Here is a 20,232-nt window from a genome sequence, read left to right on the forward strand (position 1 = left end):
AGGAACAGAGCCAGGAAAGCATGCCGTTTCTACAGCCTAGTAAGCAGGCACAGCTGGAAGGCAAACTAGATCTCCAGAAATTAAGGGTTCCGTTTTAAAACCAGATTCTGGATCCCAAAAAGAGGGAATAAGCCCATCTCCCATGGAAGTCTTACTTACAGTGGGGAGGGGGAACATTTCCATAACTTCTAAGTGACCAAGAGCATGCTTCTCTGATCCAAATGTGCAAAGAGCCACGTATTCCAAAACTACCATTAGTCATCCCTCAAGGTATATTTCCTACCTAGTTATTACACACCAATGTTCTTTCATCATATGAAGCAATTTCTGACACCTCCAAAAGTAAAAAATCATCAGATAATGCAATGCAAAATAGAACATAGCCTTAGATTTTGAGAGGGATCTAACATTTATAATTCCTGGGGTTTCATGAGGAAAACAGATATTTTTCTCAAAATGGGGTCTGTGATGCTCCTGTTTTTCCCGAAGAGTCCCAGGCTGTTAGAACTTAAATATCTGCTTTTAGTTAAGCTGAGTTTTAACCATGCTGCTCTTTAAAACCTTTTAAATTTCTCATTACTAGACTTTAGCCAGGCCAAACTGTCCAAAGGTATCCTTACAGGTGTTCAGAAAAAAAAAAGATTCAAGACAGTCCTTTGAGGGGGAGAGAATCAACAAGTGTTCATGCAGATGTCAAATCAGAAAGAACTCATTCCCTAAGCTGGGAATTGAACCTTGAGCCTGGGTCACCATTGTGAAAAGAAAGCCTTAGCAGTTTCCATTGCTCTTCTCAGAAGAAGTCTAGAGTAGCTGATTTTGAGCTTGCAAAGGTTTTAACTGCTCAAGATAATTGTGCAGAGCTAACAATGACATGAACCCCCCAATTCCTGTTTCCTGGATGGTAGAGACCTAGAGAAAGTACCACCGTGTGGTCACAAGGTCAGTCTCCCCAGGACACAACTGATGGTCTTGAACAATGGGCTTATGGGGTCATAAGCTTGTGTTCTATTCTAAGGCACCCCTCTTTCTAACAGAAAGATACAGAAGACAAATTCATAGTGAAAAATACAACAGATTCACTACAGCTTAAGACTAGCCTCACAAATCCTTTTTCCCCTTAATCAGAACTTTACAGAGGAGATAAACAGTGATTTTTAACATTTCTTTAACTAGTTTGCACAGAGAGAAAGAGAGGGGACAGAAGTCTGGTAAGAAATTCTTACCCTTTGACAGCATGTCAGGCTTCTGGGTTCCTTTCCCCTGGGCAGCCCTAGTGACCCAGCTCTGTTGGGAACTAGCCCAACCCTGTACCTGGCGTGACGAGGGAGTGAGAAAAGAAATAAAGACGAAGCCACAAGAATGGAATTGTACAGCATGGGTCCAGGGGTCCAACACACTCTCTCAGGGTGATCTGTTTTGGCGTTGAGCTCTGGGCTTCATGTGCTTTTATTGGGTGTGTTATCTTATTAATCTTACAGGCTGTGGGGAGGGAAGTTGAGGAGGGAGATAGCCAGAGGAAGAGCATTCAATAGCAAATGTGGTTCTCCTAAGAAATGCTAACTAAGAGTACTGAGATTTTATGTCTATGCAGGTGTTTTGGCAAGAGAGATGCAGCGGATAAGCCTCCATGAGGTTTGACCATACACAATGCATTAAGGGGCTTTTATCTCCCCAGCATTGTGGACAAACAGCAACTGGAATTGCTCCATATTCTGAGAACATAGGTGGAGCCTGTGGCATTCTGGTGATCTCTGGCCTTACCAGCTCTTATCTGCAAAGACACTCCCGGAGTCTTGTGAACAGAGGTTGTATAACTTCCCAGAGTCTTTTGCATAAGCTCTGTTTACTAGATCCTCACACAGACTGTTGGGAAGAGTTGTGGGGCCAAAGCAGTTTTTTCTGCTCTGCAACCACACTGCAGTGTTCCACAGTTACAGGGCGCTCTCAGATGGTCTTTACCATAGGCCTCCTGTTACTGCTTGATCTCTGCTTTTATTTTACTGCACCATAGTTTGGATATGATCCGTGGCACAAATCTCAGTGTATAAAAAGCAGAGCAAGCTTGTATTCGTTTAAGTCACACAGGTTTGCCCCTGACCATCTCTTCCCACACAGCTCACTGCCAAGTAGCACTGGGGGCCAACCTGCAACACACAGGAAAATTGTCTCTTTTCTGTCCCGGCCAGAGAAAAATATGTGTGACAAAACGTAGACATTAGCCACTCTGCTTAGCACGCAATATTAAACTGGCAAGGCTCTAATTTGTCATTGGTTGGATCATGTGGGCTCTGCCACCATTAATCGAACCTCTGACCAGGAGTTTAAACATGTGGTCTCTGGGCAAGATGGTCACCTTGAGTAATAGAAAAGGTAAGAAAGGAAAAAGAAAGAAAGGGAGAAAAGCATTGGCTGCATACAGCAGGGTGTGGAAGGCAAAATAGGAAGATCACCATTGCACAAAAGTTCAGGCTGCTGTTTGTCAGTCGTGCAGGGATCTTTTCTAGTAGTCTTATTGGCTCTCAAGCATCCCATCCCCCTTTTGAAAGGAGAAAGCTCCTCATGTTCCACAGATCATGTACATGACTGATTCTGTCACCCACAGCCACCAGCAAAGGGCACAAGGCAGATTATGCCAAAGAGAATAGCAGTTAACATCTCATAGTGCCAAACCCATTTTTAGCTGAGAGGGACTTTACTGAGAGGAGCCTGAAACCCCCTAAACTTTAGGAAGGACTCTAACCCTCCTAAGTTGGATGTCAAGTGTCCTTGCCTTTTATTAAGAGGGTCCTTTAACCCTTCTGTCTTAAGAAAGACTCTATCTCCCCTAAATTAGGCCTCTAACCCATTCCCATCCTCTACCAAGGCAAATGCACCCCACTTACCCAAAGTCAGCCAATCAGTGCTGAAGTCAATTTCCTTTGGGTCAGAGGAGTCTCCTCAGTGTTGTACCTTCCACGGTTCACCAGAAAGATGTTACTAGAAAGAGGTCCAGATCCAGACCCCAAGACATGAATAAACAAAACAAGTTTTCCTTTTGAATTTGTCGCGAATTCCATCTTTTAAAGGGTATTAAATGTTGCTTTAAGCTGAACCTGGAGCAAATTAGGTGGCTTGTGTGATCACACATCTATGTGGGTGGCTTCTAGTTTGCCACTTCAAGGAACAAGAATTAATAGTTCAGTGTATGATGTTGATTTGATTTGAGCATGTGCACAGTTTGGATAATTTTAAATTTTGACAGAAACTGGCTGTGGAGACTCTTACTGAATCCTTTTGTTTTGCATCTGTTGCCATTTGTATTTCTCTTGTCCTTTATATTTTTTCTGTCTGTTCCTTTAAGCTTTTATTGGAAATGTGAATAAGTAAAGAATTACTTGTGTTACTTGCCAAGCAATGCATATTTCATAGTTTTAAATCTGTAATCAGCAATAAAAATCCTAAAATATGTATTTAAGAACATCTTCAAAAAATTCTTTCTCATTCAAGAATGAATTCAAGGTGAATCCATAAAGTGAAAGTAAGTTTATTAAGAAAGTAAAAGGGTAAAGAATGGTTCCTCCAAAGGCAGAGCAGCCCCCAAGATGTCTAAAAATCTTAACAACAACAACAAAAATAAAAGCAGAGAAAATATGTTTTTTCTAGCATAAACCCTTTACTGTAATGAGCATTAAAAAATAAATAGAGAGAGGAGATCCAAGATGGCTGAATAGGAACAGCTCTGGAGTGCAGTTCCCAGCGAGAACGCAGAGGGTGAGTGATCACCGCATTTCCGAACAAATTTTTACTGCCCACAGACCAGGAGATTCCCAGGCCGAAAAGCACCATGAGTCTCCAGCATGGCTGTTTCAGCCAGCCCAGCGGGCCTCCCCGCAGAAACTCATACAAATCTGGGCACCGTTTCAACTGGCACCTGGAAGGCCTGGGAGGTTCATCAGGGATATTGGCCTGAAATTTTCTTTTCTGTCATGTCTCTGACAGGGTTTGGTATCGGAATTATGCTGGCCTCATAAAATTAGTTAAGGAGCAGTTCTTCCTTTTCAATTGTTTGGAATAGTTTCAGAAGGAAAGGTACCAGCTCCTCTTCATACCTTGGGTAGAATTCAGCTGTGAATCTGTCTAGTCCTGTGCTGCTTTTTTTTGTTTTGTTTTGTCTTTTTTTTTTTTTTTTTTTTTTTTTTTTTGGTTGGTAGGCTGTTAATTACTGCCTCAATTTCAGAATTTGTTACTGGTCTATTCAGGAATTTGACCTCTTCCTGGTTTTGTCTTGGGAGTGTTTATGTGTCCAGTAATTTACCCATTTCTTCTAGATTTTCTAGTTTATTTGCATAGAGGTATTTATACTAGTCTCTGATGGTAGTTTGTATTTCTGTGAGGTCAGTGATGTTATCTCCTTTATCATTTTTTATTGTGTCTATTTAATTCTTTTCTTCTTTATTAGTTTAGCAGTCTATCTATTAATTTTTTCAAAAAATCATCTCCTTGCCAGGCACGGTGGCTCATGCCTGTAATCTCAGCACTTTGGGAGGCCGAGGTGGGTGGATCACGAGGTCAAGAGATTGAGATCATCCTGGTTAACATGGTGAAACCCCGTCTCTACTAAAAATACAAAAAATTAGCTGGGCACAGTGGCACATGCCTGTAATCCCAGCTACTCAGGAGGCTGAGGCAGGAGAATTGCCTGAACCCAGGAGGCGAGATCGCGCCATTGCACTCCAGCCTGGGTAACAAGAGCGAAACTCCACCTCAAAAAAAAAAAAAAAAAATCTCCTTGATTCATTGATTTTTTTTGAAGGGGTTTTCATGTCTCTCCTTCAGTTCTGCTCTGATCTTAGTTATTTCTTGTCTTTTGCTAGATTTTTTTTATTTGTTTGCTCTTGTTTCTCTAGTCTTTTAATTGTGATGTTAGGGTATAAATCTGAAATTTTTCTAGCTTTCTTATGTGGGCATTTAGTGCTATAAATATCCCTCTTAACACTGCTTTACCTCTGACCCAGAGATTTTAGTATGTTGTCTCTTTGTTCTCATTAGTTTCAACGAACTTCTTGATTTCTGTCTGAATTTCATTATTTACCCAGGAGTTGTTCAGAAGCAGATTGTTCAATTTTCTTGTAGTTGTGTGGTTTTCAGCAAGTTTTTAAATCCTGAATTCTAATTTGATTGCCCTGTGGTCTGAGAGACAGTTATGATTTCAGTTCTTTTGCATTTGCTGAGGAGTGTTGTAATAACTTTTTAAAATATCAATTATTTTTCTAAGTAATAGACATCTATAGCTTTCAAATTTTAAAATGTTTAAACAATTTTTTTAAAAAATTATTAATGCCTCCTTCCATATTCAGCATTTATATTTATCATTGTCATGTGTGTTTTTATACTTTTTTGTTTGTTTGTTTTTGTGGGGGTTTTTTTTGTTTTGTTTTTTTGTTTTTTGAGACGGAGTTTCGCTCTTGTTACCTAGGCTGAAATGCAATGGCGCGATCTCGGCTCACCGCAACCTCCGCCTCCTGGGTTCAGGCAATTCTCCTGCCTCAGCCTCCTGAGTAGCTGGGATTACAGGCACGCGCCACCGTGCCCAGCTAATTTTTTTTTTGTATTTTTAGTAGAGACGGGGTTTCACCATGTCGACCAGGATGGTCTTGATCTCTTGACCTCGTGATCCACCCACCTCGGCCTCCCAAAGTGCTGGGATTACAGGCGTGAGCCATGGCGCCCGACTGTGTGTTTATACTTTTACTGTGAGATTGAAACATATGCAATTGCCAATCTTACAGATTAAAAATGGTCAAACATTAGCTATTTCAAATAGTTTAATTTAGTTTGTAAGTATCCCAAAATAATATGATACATGCTATTGTCTTTATGTTGTTAATATTTACGCAAGTGCTCATATATATATAATATATAGTATATCTTATATCTTCAGGTTGCCTTTTTCATAAATGTTTTTGAGAATTACCCATTTTGACATTTTGTTCATTTTACCTTCTTTTTAGTCTTCTACTTTATAAAAAAGTGTGGTTTATGTATTTGTTTCCATGTGGAAAGTTAGCTTTTCTTTTTATATAATTAAGAGATCACAATTAACATTTTGTTTGTCTTCTTGTATGCATCTGTGAGAATTTTCATAGAAAAAGCACTATGAAAGGTATCACAGGCTTCCTAAGTATTCTTATCTTCCACTTGGATATATTGCCAAACTGTTATCTGAAGTGGTTGAACCAATTTGCATTCCTACAGCAACAGGTAAAAGATCCATTTGCCTGTGTTATCAACATGTTTTGTTTTCCAACATTTTTGCCTAAATCATGAGTATAGAATATTCTCTTATTTAATTTTAATTTCTTTAATAACTATTAAAATATTGAAACATGTTTATTTGACATTTGAGTTTTCTCCTCTGTGAATTGTGTGTTCTCGTGTATCTTTTGTTAAATTTTCCATTGCATTATCTTTTCCTTGTCAGTAAAAGTTATAATCTGCATTTTAAATGTTTTAATTATATTGATCACAAAAATATTTCCTTCAGTGGTTTGACTTTTTAAATTTTCTCTATTTTTGGTCTGTCACACAGGAGTTTTAAATTTTAATATTGGCAAATGTATCAGTTACTTTTTTATGGTTCAGATAGTTTTATACCTTAAGAAGTCCTTTTTTATCCTGATATAATATATATAGCCTACTATTTTTCCTGAAATTAATTTTTGTGTAATGTATGAGGTAGAGATTTAATTTTAACTTTATTGGCATATTCTTGTACCACTGATTTTTATTGAACAGACATTATTTCCTCACTGATTTTTAAAGCCACCTCTATCATATCTCAAGCTCTAATTTGATGATAGTGTGTTTAACATCTTGTTTCAGAGGTCAATTTGATTAACTTTTTGCCAAAAGCTATAGCATTTGATTAACTTTTGATATCTTGCAGTGGATTCCTTCTTACTAGCCTTCTTCAGCTGTTCTTAGGTCTTATTCCTCCAAATGAAATTTAGGATTAGTTTATATACAAATATTCATTGGATTTTTAATTGGAATTGAATTAAATTTATACAACAGCTTAGGGAGAATTTATATTGTTATGCTGATTTTTTTCATCCATGATCATAGTATATCATTCTCTTTATTTAGATCCTCTTTTATGTCTTTTAATACATTTTGGCAAACAAAATATTCATACCTTATAATAAAAGGGATAAATACAAAATTTATTTCTAGGTATCTAAAGGTTTTGGTGTCATTGTAAATAGTATCTTTTATTAAGTTGCATTTTATATTTATTAGTGATATAAGGAAATATTATAAATATTTATTTGTCATTCTTATTTTCAACAGCACTTTGGAACATGTTATTCTAATATTTGATTGTAGACTTATTTGAATTTTCTGGGTAGAAACCTTGTAATTTGAAAATAACATATTTATGTCATTCTAATTCTTATACTTCTTTGTTTGATTGTGGGGTCTAGACATTCCTTTCACAATGTTGGAAAAAAGCAGTGAGAGCAAGCATCTTCAACTTGTCATTACTTCAATAGAAATGGCTTTACATATTTTCCTTTGAACAAGATGTTTGCTAGATCACTTTAAAAAGTCTCCCAACTATTCCTAGTTGTTTAGGATTTTCTATTTGTATATAATGAATTTTTTTTTAAAGTGGCAGATTTAATTTGTTAAAATATAATTTTCATGCCTGTGGTATTAAGTGAGATTGGTCCTGCGGTTTTCCTTGCTCCTGCTATCCTTGAGAACATGTTTCGGCTCTCCCATTTATGACCTGTTTTACCTTGGGCAAACTGCTTAATATCTATATGCTTTGATTTCCTCATCTTTAAAATTAGGATCAAAAGAATATCTTGCCATAGTGTTTTTAGGAGGATTAAATAAAATAATATACAGAAAGCACTTGGAACAGGGCCTGCTACTCAGTATGCAATAGTTATTAGCTGTTGTCATCATTATTATCAAGATATTCTAAAACACATTTCCCCTAAAATACGTAAGGGTGAAGAGTACTTTGATGTATGTCCTAAGATCTGTCTCTGGTTGCTATTTCTGGGCATTTCTTTGTTCTAATATTTCTGGTAGCTCTTACTTGTGACCATGAATTGTAGACATTTGATGCCCACAGACTGTTCAGCTCTTTCAACTTCGCCCTTGTTCCTAAGGAATTCTGAATCAATTCATCAGGGTCTTTCCTAAAGAAATTTGTCAAGGTTATCCAATCCAATGCCACAATCACATTTCTTCTTGTATGATTGTGGTTTTGTTGCTGTGTCAAAGAAATGTTTGCTCAAGTGAAGGTGTCAAAAATTTTTCTGTAATTTGTTCTAGATACATTATAGTTTCAGGTTAGTCCTATCATCCTTATTGAGTTAAACTTTTACATAAGATACATGATAGTTTCAGGTTAGTCCTATCATCCTTATTGAGTTAAACTTTTACATAAGATACATAATATAGGTTAAGGTACTTAAAAAAAATAAGATATCTAATAGTCCAGGACCATTCTTGGAAAGAACAGTATTCTTCTTCCATTTAATTTTCTTTGCTATGTTGTTAAAATACAATGGACCGTATATGATTTTATTATCAAATTTTTTATTGCCACTGTGGTAGATATGCAACTGATTTTTATATATTGATATTGCACCTTGCAACTTTGTTGAACTCATTTGTAATTCCTATAGATGTCCTTGATGGTTGTGGTATTAGGATAATACTGGTTTCATAGAATAATTTGGAGAGTATTTATTCCTTTTATTTTTTGAAGCACCATTACTTATGAAGTAATGGTGCTATTTCTTCTTTAAATGTTTTGTAGAATTTGCCAATAAAGGCATCCAGTCCTAGGCTTTTCTTAGTGGAAATTAAAAAAAATTACTAATGTGGTCTCTCTACTTGGTGTAGATCTATTCAGATTGCTAATTTCTTCTTGAGTCAGTTTCTGTAGTTTGTGTGTTTCTTGGAACTTATCTGTTTTTTTAGATTGTCTAATTTTTAACATGCAGTTTTTCATAGGATTCCTTATAATCCTTTTTGTGTCTGTAAAGTATGTTTTAATTTCCCTTGTTTTAGTCCTTATTTTAATGATTTGAATCTTCGATTTTCTTGGCTAGTCTAGTTGAATGTTAAATTTGTTCATAATTTCAAAGAATCAACTTTTATTGGTTTTCTTGTTGTTTTTCTATTCTCTATTTTATTTTTTTACACCAATTTCCTGTCTTCTGTTAGCTTTGAGTTTGTGTTTCTTTTTCTGGTTTCTTAAGGTAGAAGGTAAGGTTATTGATTTAATAAATTTCTTTTAAAATATAAGTGTTTACAACTCTAAATATTTCTTTAAACACTACTTAAATCACATGAAGTGTGATATATTGAATGGTCACTTTCATGAATTTCAAAGGATTTTGAAATCTTTTTGTGATTTCTTTTTTGATCATTAGTTATTAGGAATGGATTAATTTTCACACATTTGTTAATTTTACAGATTTCCTTCTGTTATTGATTTCTAATTTATTCTACTGTGATCTAAAAACATGCTTTGCATGATCTCATTTATTTTTAATTTATTGAGACTCATTTTATGGCCTAACATTTAATCTATCCTTGAGAATGTACCATATGCACTTGAGAAGAGTTTGTATTCTGTTATGGTTGGGTAGAATTTCTGTGGATGTCTGTTAAGTCCAATTGGTTTGCAACGTTGTTCAGGTCTTCCACTTCTGCTTATCTTCTGCCTGGTTGCTCTCTCCAGGATTGAAAGTAGGATACTGAAGTCTCCACTATTGTCAAATTGTCAATATTTCTCTTTAAATTTGCCATTTTTACTGTTGTTAGACACATATAGGATTATAATTCTTTTATCTTCCTCATGGATTGATATCTTAAAATATCCTTGTTGTCTCTACTAACAATTTTGTCTAAAGTCTATTTTGTCTGATATTAGCATAGGTGCTCAAGCTCTTTTTTTGGTTATTGTTGGTGTGGTGTATTTCTTTTCATTCTTGAACATTCAGTCTATTGGTTTCTTTGAATGTAGAGTTTGTCTCTTACAGAACAGCTGTTAGGGGGTCATGTTTGTTTGTTTTTCCATTCTGTAAATATCTACTTTTGGACTGAAGTGCTTAAGCCACTTACATTTAGCATAGTGACTGATAAGGTAGTTACAGTGTCACTTTACTTTTTTAAAAAATATGATTTATGTTTTCTAGGTTTCTCTTTTCTTCTGTGACTGTGTTTTGTGTTAATTATTTTCTAGTGTATAATTTTAATATCGTTGTCATTTATTCTATGTTTATTGCCCAGGATGTTATGATTAACATCTTAATTTATAAAAATCTAATTCAAATTAATACCAACTTAATTTTAAGAGTACACAAAACTTTGCACATGTATAATTTATGTTCCATCTGCTTTCTTTTGTGCTGTTACTGTGTATAAATAGAGATTTTTACATTGGATGCCCATCGACACAGATATATAATTATTGCTTTATAAAGTTATTTTTTTTAAAACAGATGTGAGAGAGAAAAAGAACTGCAAGTAAAAATACATTTACACTCTTTTTTTATATTTACCTATTTAGTTACCTCTACAGATACTTTTATTTCTTCATGCACATTAGATTACTCTCTAATATCCTATCATATCAGCCAGAAGAACTTCTTTTCATATTTCTTGTAGAGCAAGTCTGATAGTGAATATTTCCTTATCTGGGAATATCAGTTTATCCTGCATTTTTGAAGGACAGTTTTGTTGGAAAAAATAGTTTTTGGTGTACAGTAGTGTTTTGTTTTGTAGCCCTTTAAATATGTCATTCCACTGCCTTCCAGACGCCATGGTGTCTTCACAAGAAATCTGTTGTTAATCTTATTGAAGAACCCACGTAGGAGATGGCCTCTTCTCCCTTCCTGCTTTCAAGATGTTTTTTTGTCCTTGTCTTTCAAGAGTTTGATTTTTAATGTGCCTAGGGCGTGGATCTCTTTGAATGTATCCCACTTGCAGTTCATTGAGCTTCTTGGATATGTGGATGAATAGTTTTCATCAAATTTGGGAAGTTTTTAGTAATTATTTCTCTAAATATTCTTTCTGTCCTTTTACCTCTTCTCTGAAACTCCCATTATGCATATGTTGGTACTCTTGATGGTGTCTCACAGCTCCCTGAGGCTCTGTTAATTTCTCAAAATGCTTTCTCTTTCTATTCCTCACACCAAATAATCTCAGTTGACCTGTATTCAAGTTCACTAATTCTTTCTTCTGACCATTTAGATCTGCTAGTGAGTGAGGTCCTCTAGTGAATTTTTTATTTAAAAGCCTTCAATATTTTTTTCTTTTTTTTCTTCTTCTTTTTTTTTTTTGTAGGAAATGAGGTCTCACTGTTTCTCGAGCTGATCTCAAACTGCTGTGCTCAAGTGATCTCACCTCAGCCTCCCCAAGTGCTGGGATTACAGGCATGAGGACCATGCCTGGCTAAAAATTTTCGTTTCTTTTCTCATATTCTCTATTTACTGGGGCATCATTGTCATATTTTCCTTTAGTTCTTTAGGTACTTTTTTTCTTTTAGTTCTTTCAACATATTTAAAATAGTTGATTTAAAGTCTTTGTCTAGTAAGTTTAATGTATGTGACCCATTTCTCTTGACCATTTTTTCTCCCCTGTATGTTGTTTTTTGTAGAAGCTTCTTTCATATGTCATATTCTTTGTTAAAAACAAGGCATTTTAAATACACAATGTTGCAAATCTGGAAATCAGATTCTTTCCCTTTCTGGAGTTGTTTCATTTCTGTTGCTTGTCACTGTTGCTACTGTTTGCTTGTTTAGTGGCTGTCCTGAATGAACTCTGTGAAGTTTGTTTCTTTTTCATATGTGATAAATGAAGTCATTGTTTGTTTAGCTTAGTAGTCAGCCAATAATTGAACAGAGAATTTCTTAAATGCCTAGAACCAATACATCTTCCAGTCTCTGGTGAGGAATCTGTATGCATGTTGCAGAATGCCATCAACACTGAGGCAGCTTAGCACTCTCCTTTAGTTACTACTCATCCTTATGGCTTATGCAGAGCCTCAAGGTCAAGCAGAGGTAAGAACTTAGGTATTTCTCAGGTCTTTCTCTTTAGCATGCACATATTCCTAAGCATTTTACTTAGCCCTTTGCATGTTCATAATCTTGTAGATTATCAGGCGTGTTTTAAAGATTTGCAAAGCCTCTATGGACATAGTGTTCCCTTTTAAGTGTTTGGACATCTTCTCCTTTTAAGTGTTTTGGTTTATTTGTTGATTCTTCCAACTGTTGTTGCTGCCTGGGTCAACTGCAATGTTAAGCAGTTGCCACTAATTTTTTTTTTTAACAAAAAATTGTTTTAAACAAGCAGAGTAAATGCTGTTTCTGTGGATGAACTCTAAGTCAATTCAAGTCTTACTATTGGGGCTTTCCATGGTACTTTCAGGGAGATCAAATAATAACAGTCATCTGAGGACAGAGCATTGAAAGAGCTCCATTCCCATTCTGATCCTTTTAGTGACTACTAGGCTGCTGGTTTGCATACTGATTGCAAACTGCTCATTTTTAAAGCTCCCAGTGAGTGGCAGAAAGGAGGATGGAAATAGGAAAGCTAAGATGCCACAGAATATGTTGTTCTTACCAATATTCAGCCATTTAAACAATAAATCCATCACATAAACAGAACCACTAACAAAACCAAATGATTATCTCAATGGATGCAGAAAAGGCCTTTGACAAAATTCAACATTCCTTCTTGTTAAAAACTCTCAATAAACTGGTATTGATGAAATTTATCTCAAAATAATAAGAGCTATTTATGACAAACCCACAGCCAATATCATACTGAATGGGCAAAAACCAAAAGCATTCCCTTTGAAAACTAGCACAAGACCAGGATCCCCTTCCACCACTCCTGTTCAACATAATATTGGAAGTTCTGGCCAGGGCAATCAGGCAAAAGAAAGAAATAAAGGGTATTGAAATAGGTAAATAGTGAGTCAAATTGTCTGTTTGCAGATGACATGATTGTATATTTAGAAAATCCCATTGTCTAAGCCCAAAATCTAATTATGCTGATGAGCAACTTCATCAAAGACTTAGGATACAAAATCAATACACAAAAATCACAAGTGTTCATATACACCAATAATAGATAAACAGAGAGCCGAATCATGAGTGAGCTCACATTCTCAATTGCTACAAAGGGAACAAAATACCCAGGAATACAACTTATAAAGGATGTGAAGGACATCTTCAAGGAGAACTACAAACCACTGCTCAAGGAAATAAAAGAGGATACAAACAAATGGAAAACATTCCATGCTCATGGATAGGAAGAATCAATATCATGAAAATGGCAACACTGCCCAAAGTAATTTATAGATTCAATGCTATACCCATCAAGCTACCATTGACTTTCTTTATAAAATTAGGAAAAAGAAAACCTACTTTACATTTCATATAGAACCAAAAAAAGCCCATATAGCCAAGACAATCCTAAAGAATATAGCTGGAGGTATCACACTACCTGTTAAACTATACTACAAGGCTACAGTAACCAAAGCAGCATGTAACTGGTACCAAAACAGAGAGAGACCGATGGAACAGAACAGAGGCCTCAGAAATAATGCCACGCAGGTACAACCATCTGATCTTTGACAAACCTGACAAAAACAACCAATGGGGAAAGGATTTCCTATTTAATAAATTGTACTGGGAAAACTGGCTAGCCATATACAGAAAACTGAAACTGGACCCCTACCTTCCACCTTATACAAAAATTAACTCAAGATCGATTAAAGACTTAAACATAATACCTAAAACTATAAAAACCCTAGAGGAAAACCTAGGCAATACTATTCAGGACATAGGCATGGACAAAGACCTCATGGCTAAAACATTGAAAGCACTGGAAACAAAAACCAAACTTGACAAATGGGAACTAATTAAAGAGCTTCTGCACAACAAAACAATCATCAGAGTGAATGGGGAACCTACAGAATGGGAGAAAATTTTAGCAATCTATCTATTTGACAAAGGGCTAATATCCAGAATCTGCAAAGTACTTCAACAAATTTACAAGAAAAAACAATCCCATTAAAAAGTGGGTGAAGGATATGAACACACACTTCTCAAAAGAATATATTTATGTGACCAACAAACATAAGAAAAAAAAGCTTATAATCACTGGTCATTACAAAAATGCAAATCAAAACCACAATGAGATACTATCTCATGTCAGAATCATAATCATTAAGAAGTCAGGAAACCCCAGATGCTGAAGAGGATGTGGAGAAATAGGAATGCTTTTACACTGTTGGTGGGAGTGTAAATTAGTTTAACCATTGTGAAAGTCAGTGTGGAGATTCCCAAGGATCTAGAACCAAAAATACCATATGACCCAGCAATCCCATTACTGGCTATATACCCAAAGAATTATAAATCAATCTACTATAAAGACACATGCACACCTATGTTTATTGCAACACTGTTTATGACAGTAAAGACTTGCAACCATCCCAAATGCCCATTAATAATAGAATGGATAAAGATAATATGGCACATATGTACCATGGAATACTATGCAGCCATGAAAAAGGATGAGTTCATGTCCTTTGCAGGGACATGGATGAAATTGGAAGCCATCATTCTCAGCAAACTAACACAAGAACAGAACCAAATACTACATGTTCTCACTCATAAGTGGAAGTTGAACAATGAGAACACATTGGCACAGGGAAGGGAACCTCATACATAAGGGTCTGTTTCAGGGTGGGGGCTAGGAGACGGATAACAGGAGAAACAGCTAAAGTAGATGAGGGGTTGATGGGTGCAGCAAACCACCATGGCACCTGTATAACTATGTAACAAACCATGTTTTGCACATGTATCCTAGAACTTAAAGTCTAACAAAAAACAAATAAATAAACACTCTCCACATTGTTCCGGGTCTTTGGTTTATTTCCAGAGTTTTCAGTGAGTTGATTTCATACTGTTTGCCAGTGTTCCCATTGCTTTTTATGGCCGACAGAATCTTTCATTGTTTTAACTCTGCCATTGCTGATGTCCTTTTATTTGGTTCATCAGTGTCTTGTAGTTTTTACCTAGAGATATTGCCACACTTTATTAGATTTATAACTAATATTTCACATTTTCAGTGCTAATAAAAATAGTACTTAAAAGTTTTAATTTCCATTGGTTAATCGCAAGTATGCAGAAATTGAATTATTATACCTTTAACATCTATCAAACAAAATTAACCAATTCACTTGTTATTTTTAATAGCTTTTATATACATTCATGGAAATTTTCTGAGTAGACAATTATGCTATCTGCAAATAGAAAATTTATTTTCTTCTGATTGTAGTGACACTTATTTAGCCTTATTGCCTGTTTTTACCCTGATTTTTATGTTAGATTACTTAGTCACAGTTTTCCCATTAAACTAATTTTCTTGTGCCACCCAGTTGTAATGCAGAACGACTTCTTTCCAGTTATCAACCGTCTATTTTCTGACTGGACAATTATGAGGTCTTTCCTGTATGAGTCATGTCTATTTCCTTATCAATTTATATAATTTAGACGTATCTTTGCCATATAAATATTTTTCAAAGAATTTTTTATGGAATATTTACTCCAATGAATATCTGTTGTTAAAAATTGGCGACTAGCAAAGGAATAAGTAACATTTATTTCTATGACTGTCCCTGAAATATTTAATCGCTTTCTTCAAATTATAACTCTCTTGTTTGGGATGGATGATTCACATTAACTCTAGGTCTTTAGAAAACTTTCTCTAACTCTTTTTTGAGAAGAATTCCTTCAAATATGAATTCTTTAGCAGTGGATATGATTGCAAACTCCAAAATTTAAAACTAAAATGGTTTTTAAAGGTTATAAAACCCAGCCCCTTTATTTTATAGATAATAAAATAGATTTCATTATCCCTCTGCAGTAGAGCTTCCCTTTAGCTATTATTAAAATATAGGGAGTGAATTCTAATTTATCAGCATTGAAAGGTACACCTCCACTTCTAACACCCTGGTCTGACTGCCATCATTTTTCACCCATATGACTATAATATCCTCCTAACTGGCCTCTTGGCTTCTGCTCTTGTCTTCCTATATTCTAGTCTCAGAACTTTTGAATAATTCTGAGATCACATCACTCCTCTTCTCAAAACCCTCCAATGGCTTCCCATTTTATTCAGACTAGAAACCAAATTTCTTACAATAGGCTGTAAGACTTTGTATATATAACAACTTGCACCTCCATCCTCCCCTCTCCCCCGGCCAGCTACTTGTCTGACCTAATCTTCTAAGAACCTCCCCTGTTTTATACTGCTCTAAGATGCTAGCTCCTTGCACGTTCTCTAACATGCCAAGCATACTGATTTAGAGGTCTATGTGCTTATTAAGGCCTGCCTGGAACATTTTTCCCCTAGATATATGTATGACTCATTCTCATTTCCCTGTCAATGCCACATTCTCAGTGAGGCTTCTCTTGAACATAACATCCCTATTAAAATCCAGTCATGCTGTCCAGCCTGCTCTAATTCTTCTGTTTTTCATAAAATGTATTACATGCTAATATATTACATAAGTTACTCATTCATTATGTTTATATACCTGAATGCAAGCTTCATAAAAGCAAGGGTATTTTGTTGTTGTTGTTGTTAACTGATTGTACCTTTGGCACTTGTGAAAGTGCCTGGCACACAATAGGCTTCCAATAAATATTTGTGCATGAATCAATACATAAAAGAATGAAGCCACCCTGACATTTGAAGTCATGGTTCAGGCTTTAGCAACATCACAGCATCACAGTGTTCAACAATTTTGCTCTTTCAATTAGGGTAAGTCTTTCCAAATTCTGAATGACTATCCCCTATTTGTTATGATCTGAGTTCTTTGAGATAAAACATTTCCCTACAGGTTATATATAAAACATTTTAGACAATTTTTCATCCTGAGAAAGCAAATTGGATAACTTGAAATACATGTAAAATTTTTTTTTATTGATAGCTCATTATGTTGATAAAAATAGAAAGGGAAGACTGTGTCAATTTCCCAGGGCTGCCATGCAAAAGTACCACAAACTGGGTGGCTTCTCCCAGAAAGAGAATGTCTAGGACTATTGTGGGACACAGAAAGTTCCCCACAAGCAGTATTTCAAAGCTGAGACATTAAGGGCTGTATAGAGCAGAAAAATTGGAGGCAGAGGCAAAATTAGAACCTTAGGGCTGAGAGAGCTTGAAGGTTATGGGCCATTAAAAATTCACAGTGTAGATCGGCAGCATGAGGTGTAAAGGATATTAGGAAAGGAAGAACTGAGCACGGTTAGGGTAGGCGAAGGTGAAGAACAAACAGGACACAGGCCTAGCTTCCTTCAATCTTGGCAGACAACATTATCTCTTACCACATGAAGAAAACGTATGCTATGAGGAGGGAGTTTCCTATTCATCTTACCTACTCCCCAAACAAAAGCACATGGGCACAATGGCTCTGCCGTATTTGTGTGTATTCTTCTCATCTTTCTTCTAAGAATGACATGTCCATCTTTCTACTATTCTCTAACTTTAGGTCCTGGATCCAGGTCAATTTATCATAAATCATGTTGCCAATTAACTCAAATAACATTTTGCCATGTTTTCTTATTTCTTATAACTAATTATGCTTTTCTTTCTTTCTTTTTTTTTTTTTTTTTTTTAGACAGAGTTTAGCTCTTGTTACCCAGGCTGGAGTGCAGTGGCACTATCTCGGCTCACCGCAACCTCCGTCTCCCGGGTTCAGGCAATTCTCCTGCCTCAGCCTCCTGAGTAGCTGGGATTACAGGCACAGGCCACCATGCCCAGCTGATTTTTTGTATTTTTAGTAGAGACGGAGTTTCACCATGTTGACCAGGATGGTCTCGATCTCTTGACCTCGTGATCCACCCGCCTCAGCCTCCCAAAGTGCTGGGATTACAGGCTTGAGCCACCGCGCCCGGCCTATTATGCTTTTCAGAACAGTTTGTATTGGAAATCTTCTAAGGATTTCTGTAAAGTTTTAGTAGATTTTGTTTTGTCTTCGTAACACCACTTGAAGAAATGATTCTTTGCACTTGTGCCAGCTGCCTGTTTCGGGACAGATAAAGTAGAGAAACTCTTGTTACAGGAAAGTCAGAGCAGGTGCCTGCTACAGCACATGTTCCTGTGGTCCTCAACTTGTGGGGTGTGTGGAAGACTGAAAATATTGGGTAGAAAGGGAGAGCCTATAAGTGTATTTTTCTTAGAATATATCCATTGAGAATACACTAATGAAGAAATATTTATAAATAAAATATTTGGGTTATTTTCTCAAATATATTAATATAAATATAACATAAATAAATGAATATGCACAAATATATGCATACATACACTCACACAGATACATATTCTTTGTAGGCTCCTAAGTCTCACACTTTGCTGTTCGTTTCTTCCTACTTCTAAGATCACGATCTGACTATTCTGTGTGCTAATTCTCCTCTTCATCTCGTATTCACCAGCCATATCCTCACTCTGTCCCAGTTTCCTCCAAGCAACCACCAAGGAGCAGCAGAAAACATAAATCAAACATCCTTTAAATCTCTATCAAGACAGAGTGAAAACTGAATCGTTAAAAAACACATTGGGAAAATGGTAATTTGATGAATTAAAACAGCTACAATTTTATTTTTAAAAACGATTGAAGTAGACAATTAACACAAATTTTGTTATTAAAAATATAACAAAAAAACTTAGAGGTGGTAGTTTTCTTTCTTTATTCTGTCCCCATTCTCTTGGGTTTGTCTGAGTAAGTTCTGAAAAAATGTTTTCTAAACAAATAAAATACCATGTGGATTAAGTTGAATGCTACATTTGCCTTGAAGGGTCATCAAATTCAATGTAGATTGGCCTTTGAACGTGGTTTTCTTAGAATAAATTTTCTGAGGCAACAAAATTCGGAGCGTGAACTAGGATACACACAGAACTCACAAGTAGGAAGTATTTGATGGGTCCTCATTTGGAGATTTTCTAGAACAGACATTAATTAAAGTTTAGAGAGGACCCAAACAGATAGCCTGGAGCTTGGAGTGAGGAATCTTCCTTACTCAAGGACATAGAAATAGAAATTACACTTGACCCAGCAATCCCATTCCTGGGTATATATCCAGAGGATTATAAATCGTTCTACTATAAGGACACATGCACACGAATGTTAATTGCAGCACTGTTTACAATAGCAAAGACCTGGAACCAACCCAAATGCCCATCAATGATAGACTGGACAGGGTAAATGTGGCACATATACACCATGGAATATTATGCAGCCATCAAAAACGATGGGTTCATGTCATTTGTAGGGACATGGATGAACCTGGAGACCATCATTCTCGGCAAACTGACACAAGAACAGAAAATGAAATATTGCGTGTTCTCAGTCATAGGTGGGAGTTGAACAATAAGAACACATGGACACAGGGAGGGGAGCACTATACACTGGGGTCTGTTGGGGGGAATAGGGGAGGGACAGCGGGGGGTGGGGAGTTGGGGAGAGATAGCATGGGGAGAAATGCCAGATATAGGTGATGGGAAGGAAGGCAGCAAATGGCACTGCCACGTGTGTACCTATGCAACAATCTTGCATGTTCTTCACATGTACCCCAAAACCTAAAATGCAATTAAAAAAAAGTAAGGAATCTTCCTTTTGGCATTGCAAATACTCTGGCAATTGCAATTGGAAGCAGATTACAATCAAATTTAGGGCTGATGAGACAATAGATTTATAGGTTTATAAACTAGAAAGAAATTTGACTTGGGAAGGGACTTCGGGAGAAACCCATGAGTTAGATGAGTAAATAAGCTGGCCAACGTATTAACTTTGATTTAAGTCCTACAATGTCCATGGAGATAACTATAATTATTATTTATGTGGAATTGGCAAAATAGAGATTGATCTGTAAAATCTTCAAAAAGCAGTGATATAAATATGTTTTTAAGCTTAACATCTTCCAGAGAATATCACTTAAAACTTGACTTGGTAAACTGAGACTTCTTATATTATGTATTTGCAGGTTTAGAACAGTTTGTTGGGAGAATGCAGGATTTTCGATTATACCAAGTGGCACTTGCAAACAGGTAAGCAGATGTTGCATTGTAAACCTCAATAACTGTAATGATAAATGCTGAATTCACTTAAATAAGAGCACTATGTAGATTATAGCATTTTTCATCTTT

At 36.0% G+C, this 20,232-nt stretch overlaps 1 protein-coding gene across 1 annotated transcript in view; it reads left to right on the plus strand.

The window, feature by feature from the left end:
• The window catches only part of USH2A (usherin), an 815,757-nt gene that overhangs the window by 78,170 nt on the left and 717,355 nt on the right, over window positions 1–20,232 (plus strand). The window contains exon 5 of the mRNA XM_002760516.6: window positions 20,070–20,133. Within this exon, the coding sequence (XP_002760562.4) occupies window positions 20,070–20,133 (64 nt within the window). The remainder of the gene's footprint in view (window positions 1–20,069; window positions 20,134–20,232) is intronic.

Source organism: Callithrix jacchus, chromosome 19, assembly GCF_049354715.1.
Source record: "Callithrix jacchus isolate 240 chromosome 19, calJac240_pri, whole genome shotgun sequence".
NCBI lineage: Eukaryota > Metazoa > Chordata > Mammalia > Primates > Cebidae > Callithrix > Callithrix jacchus.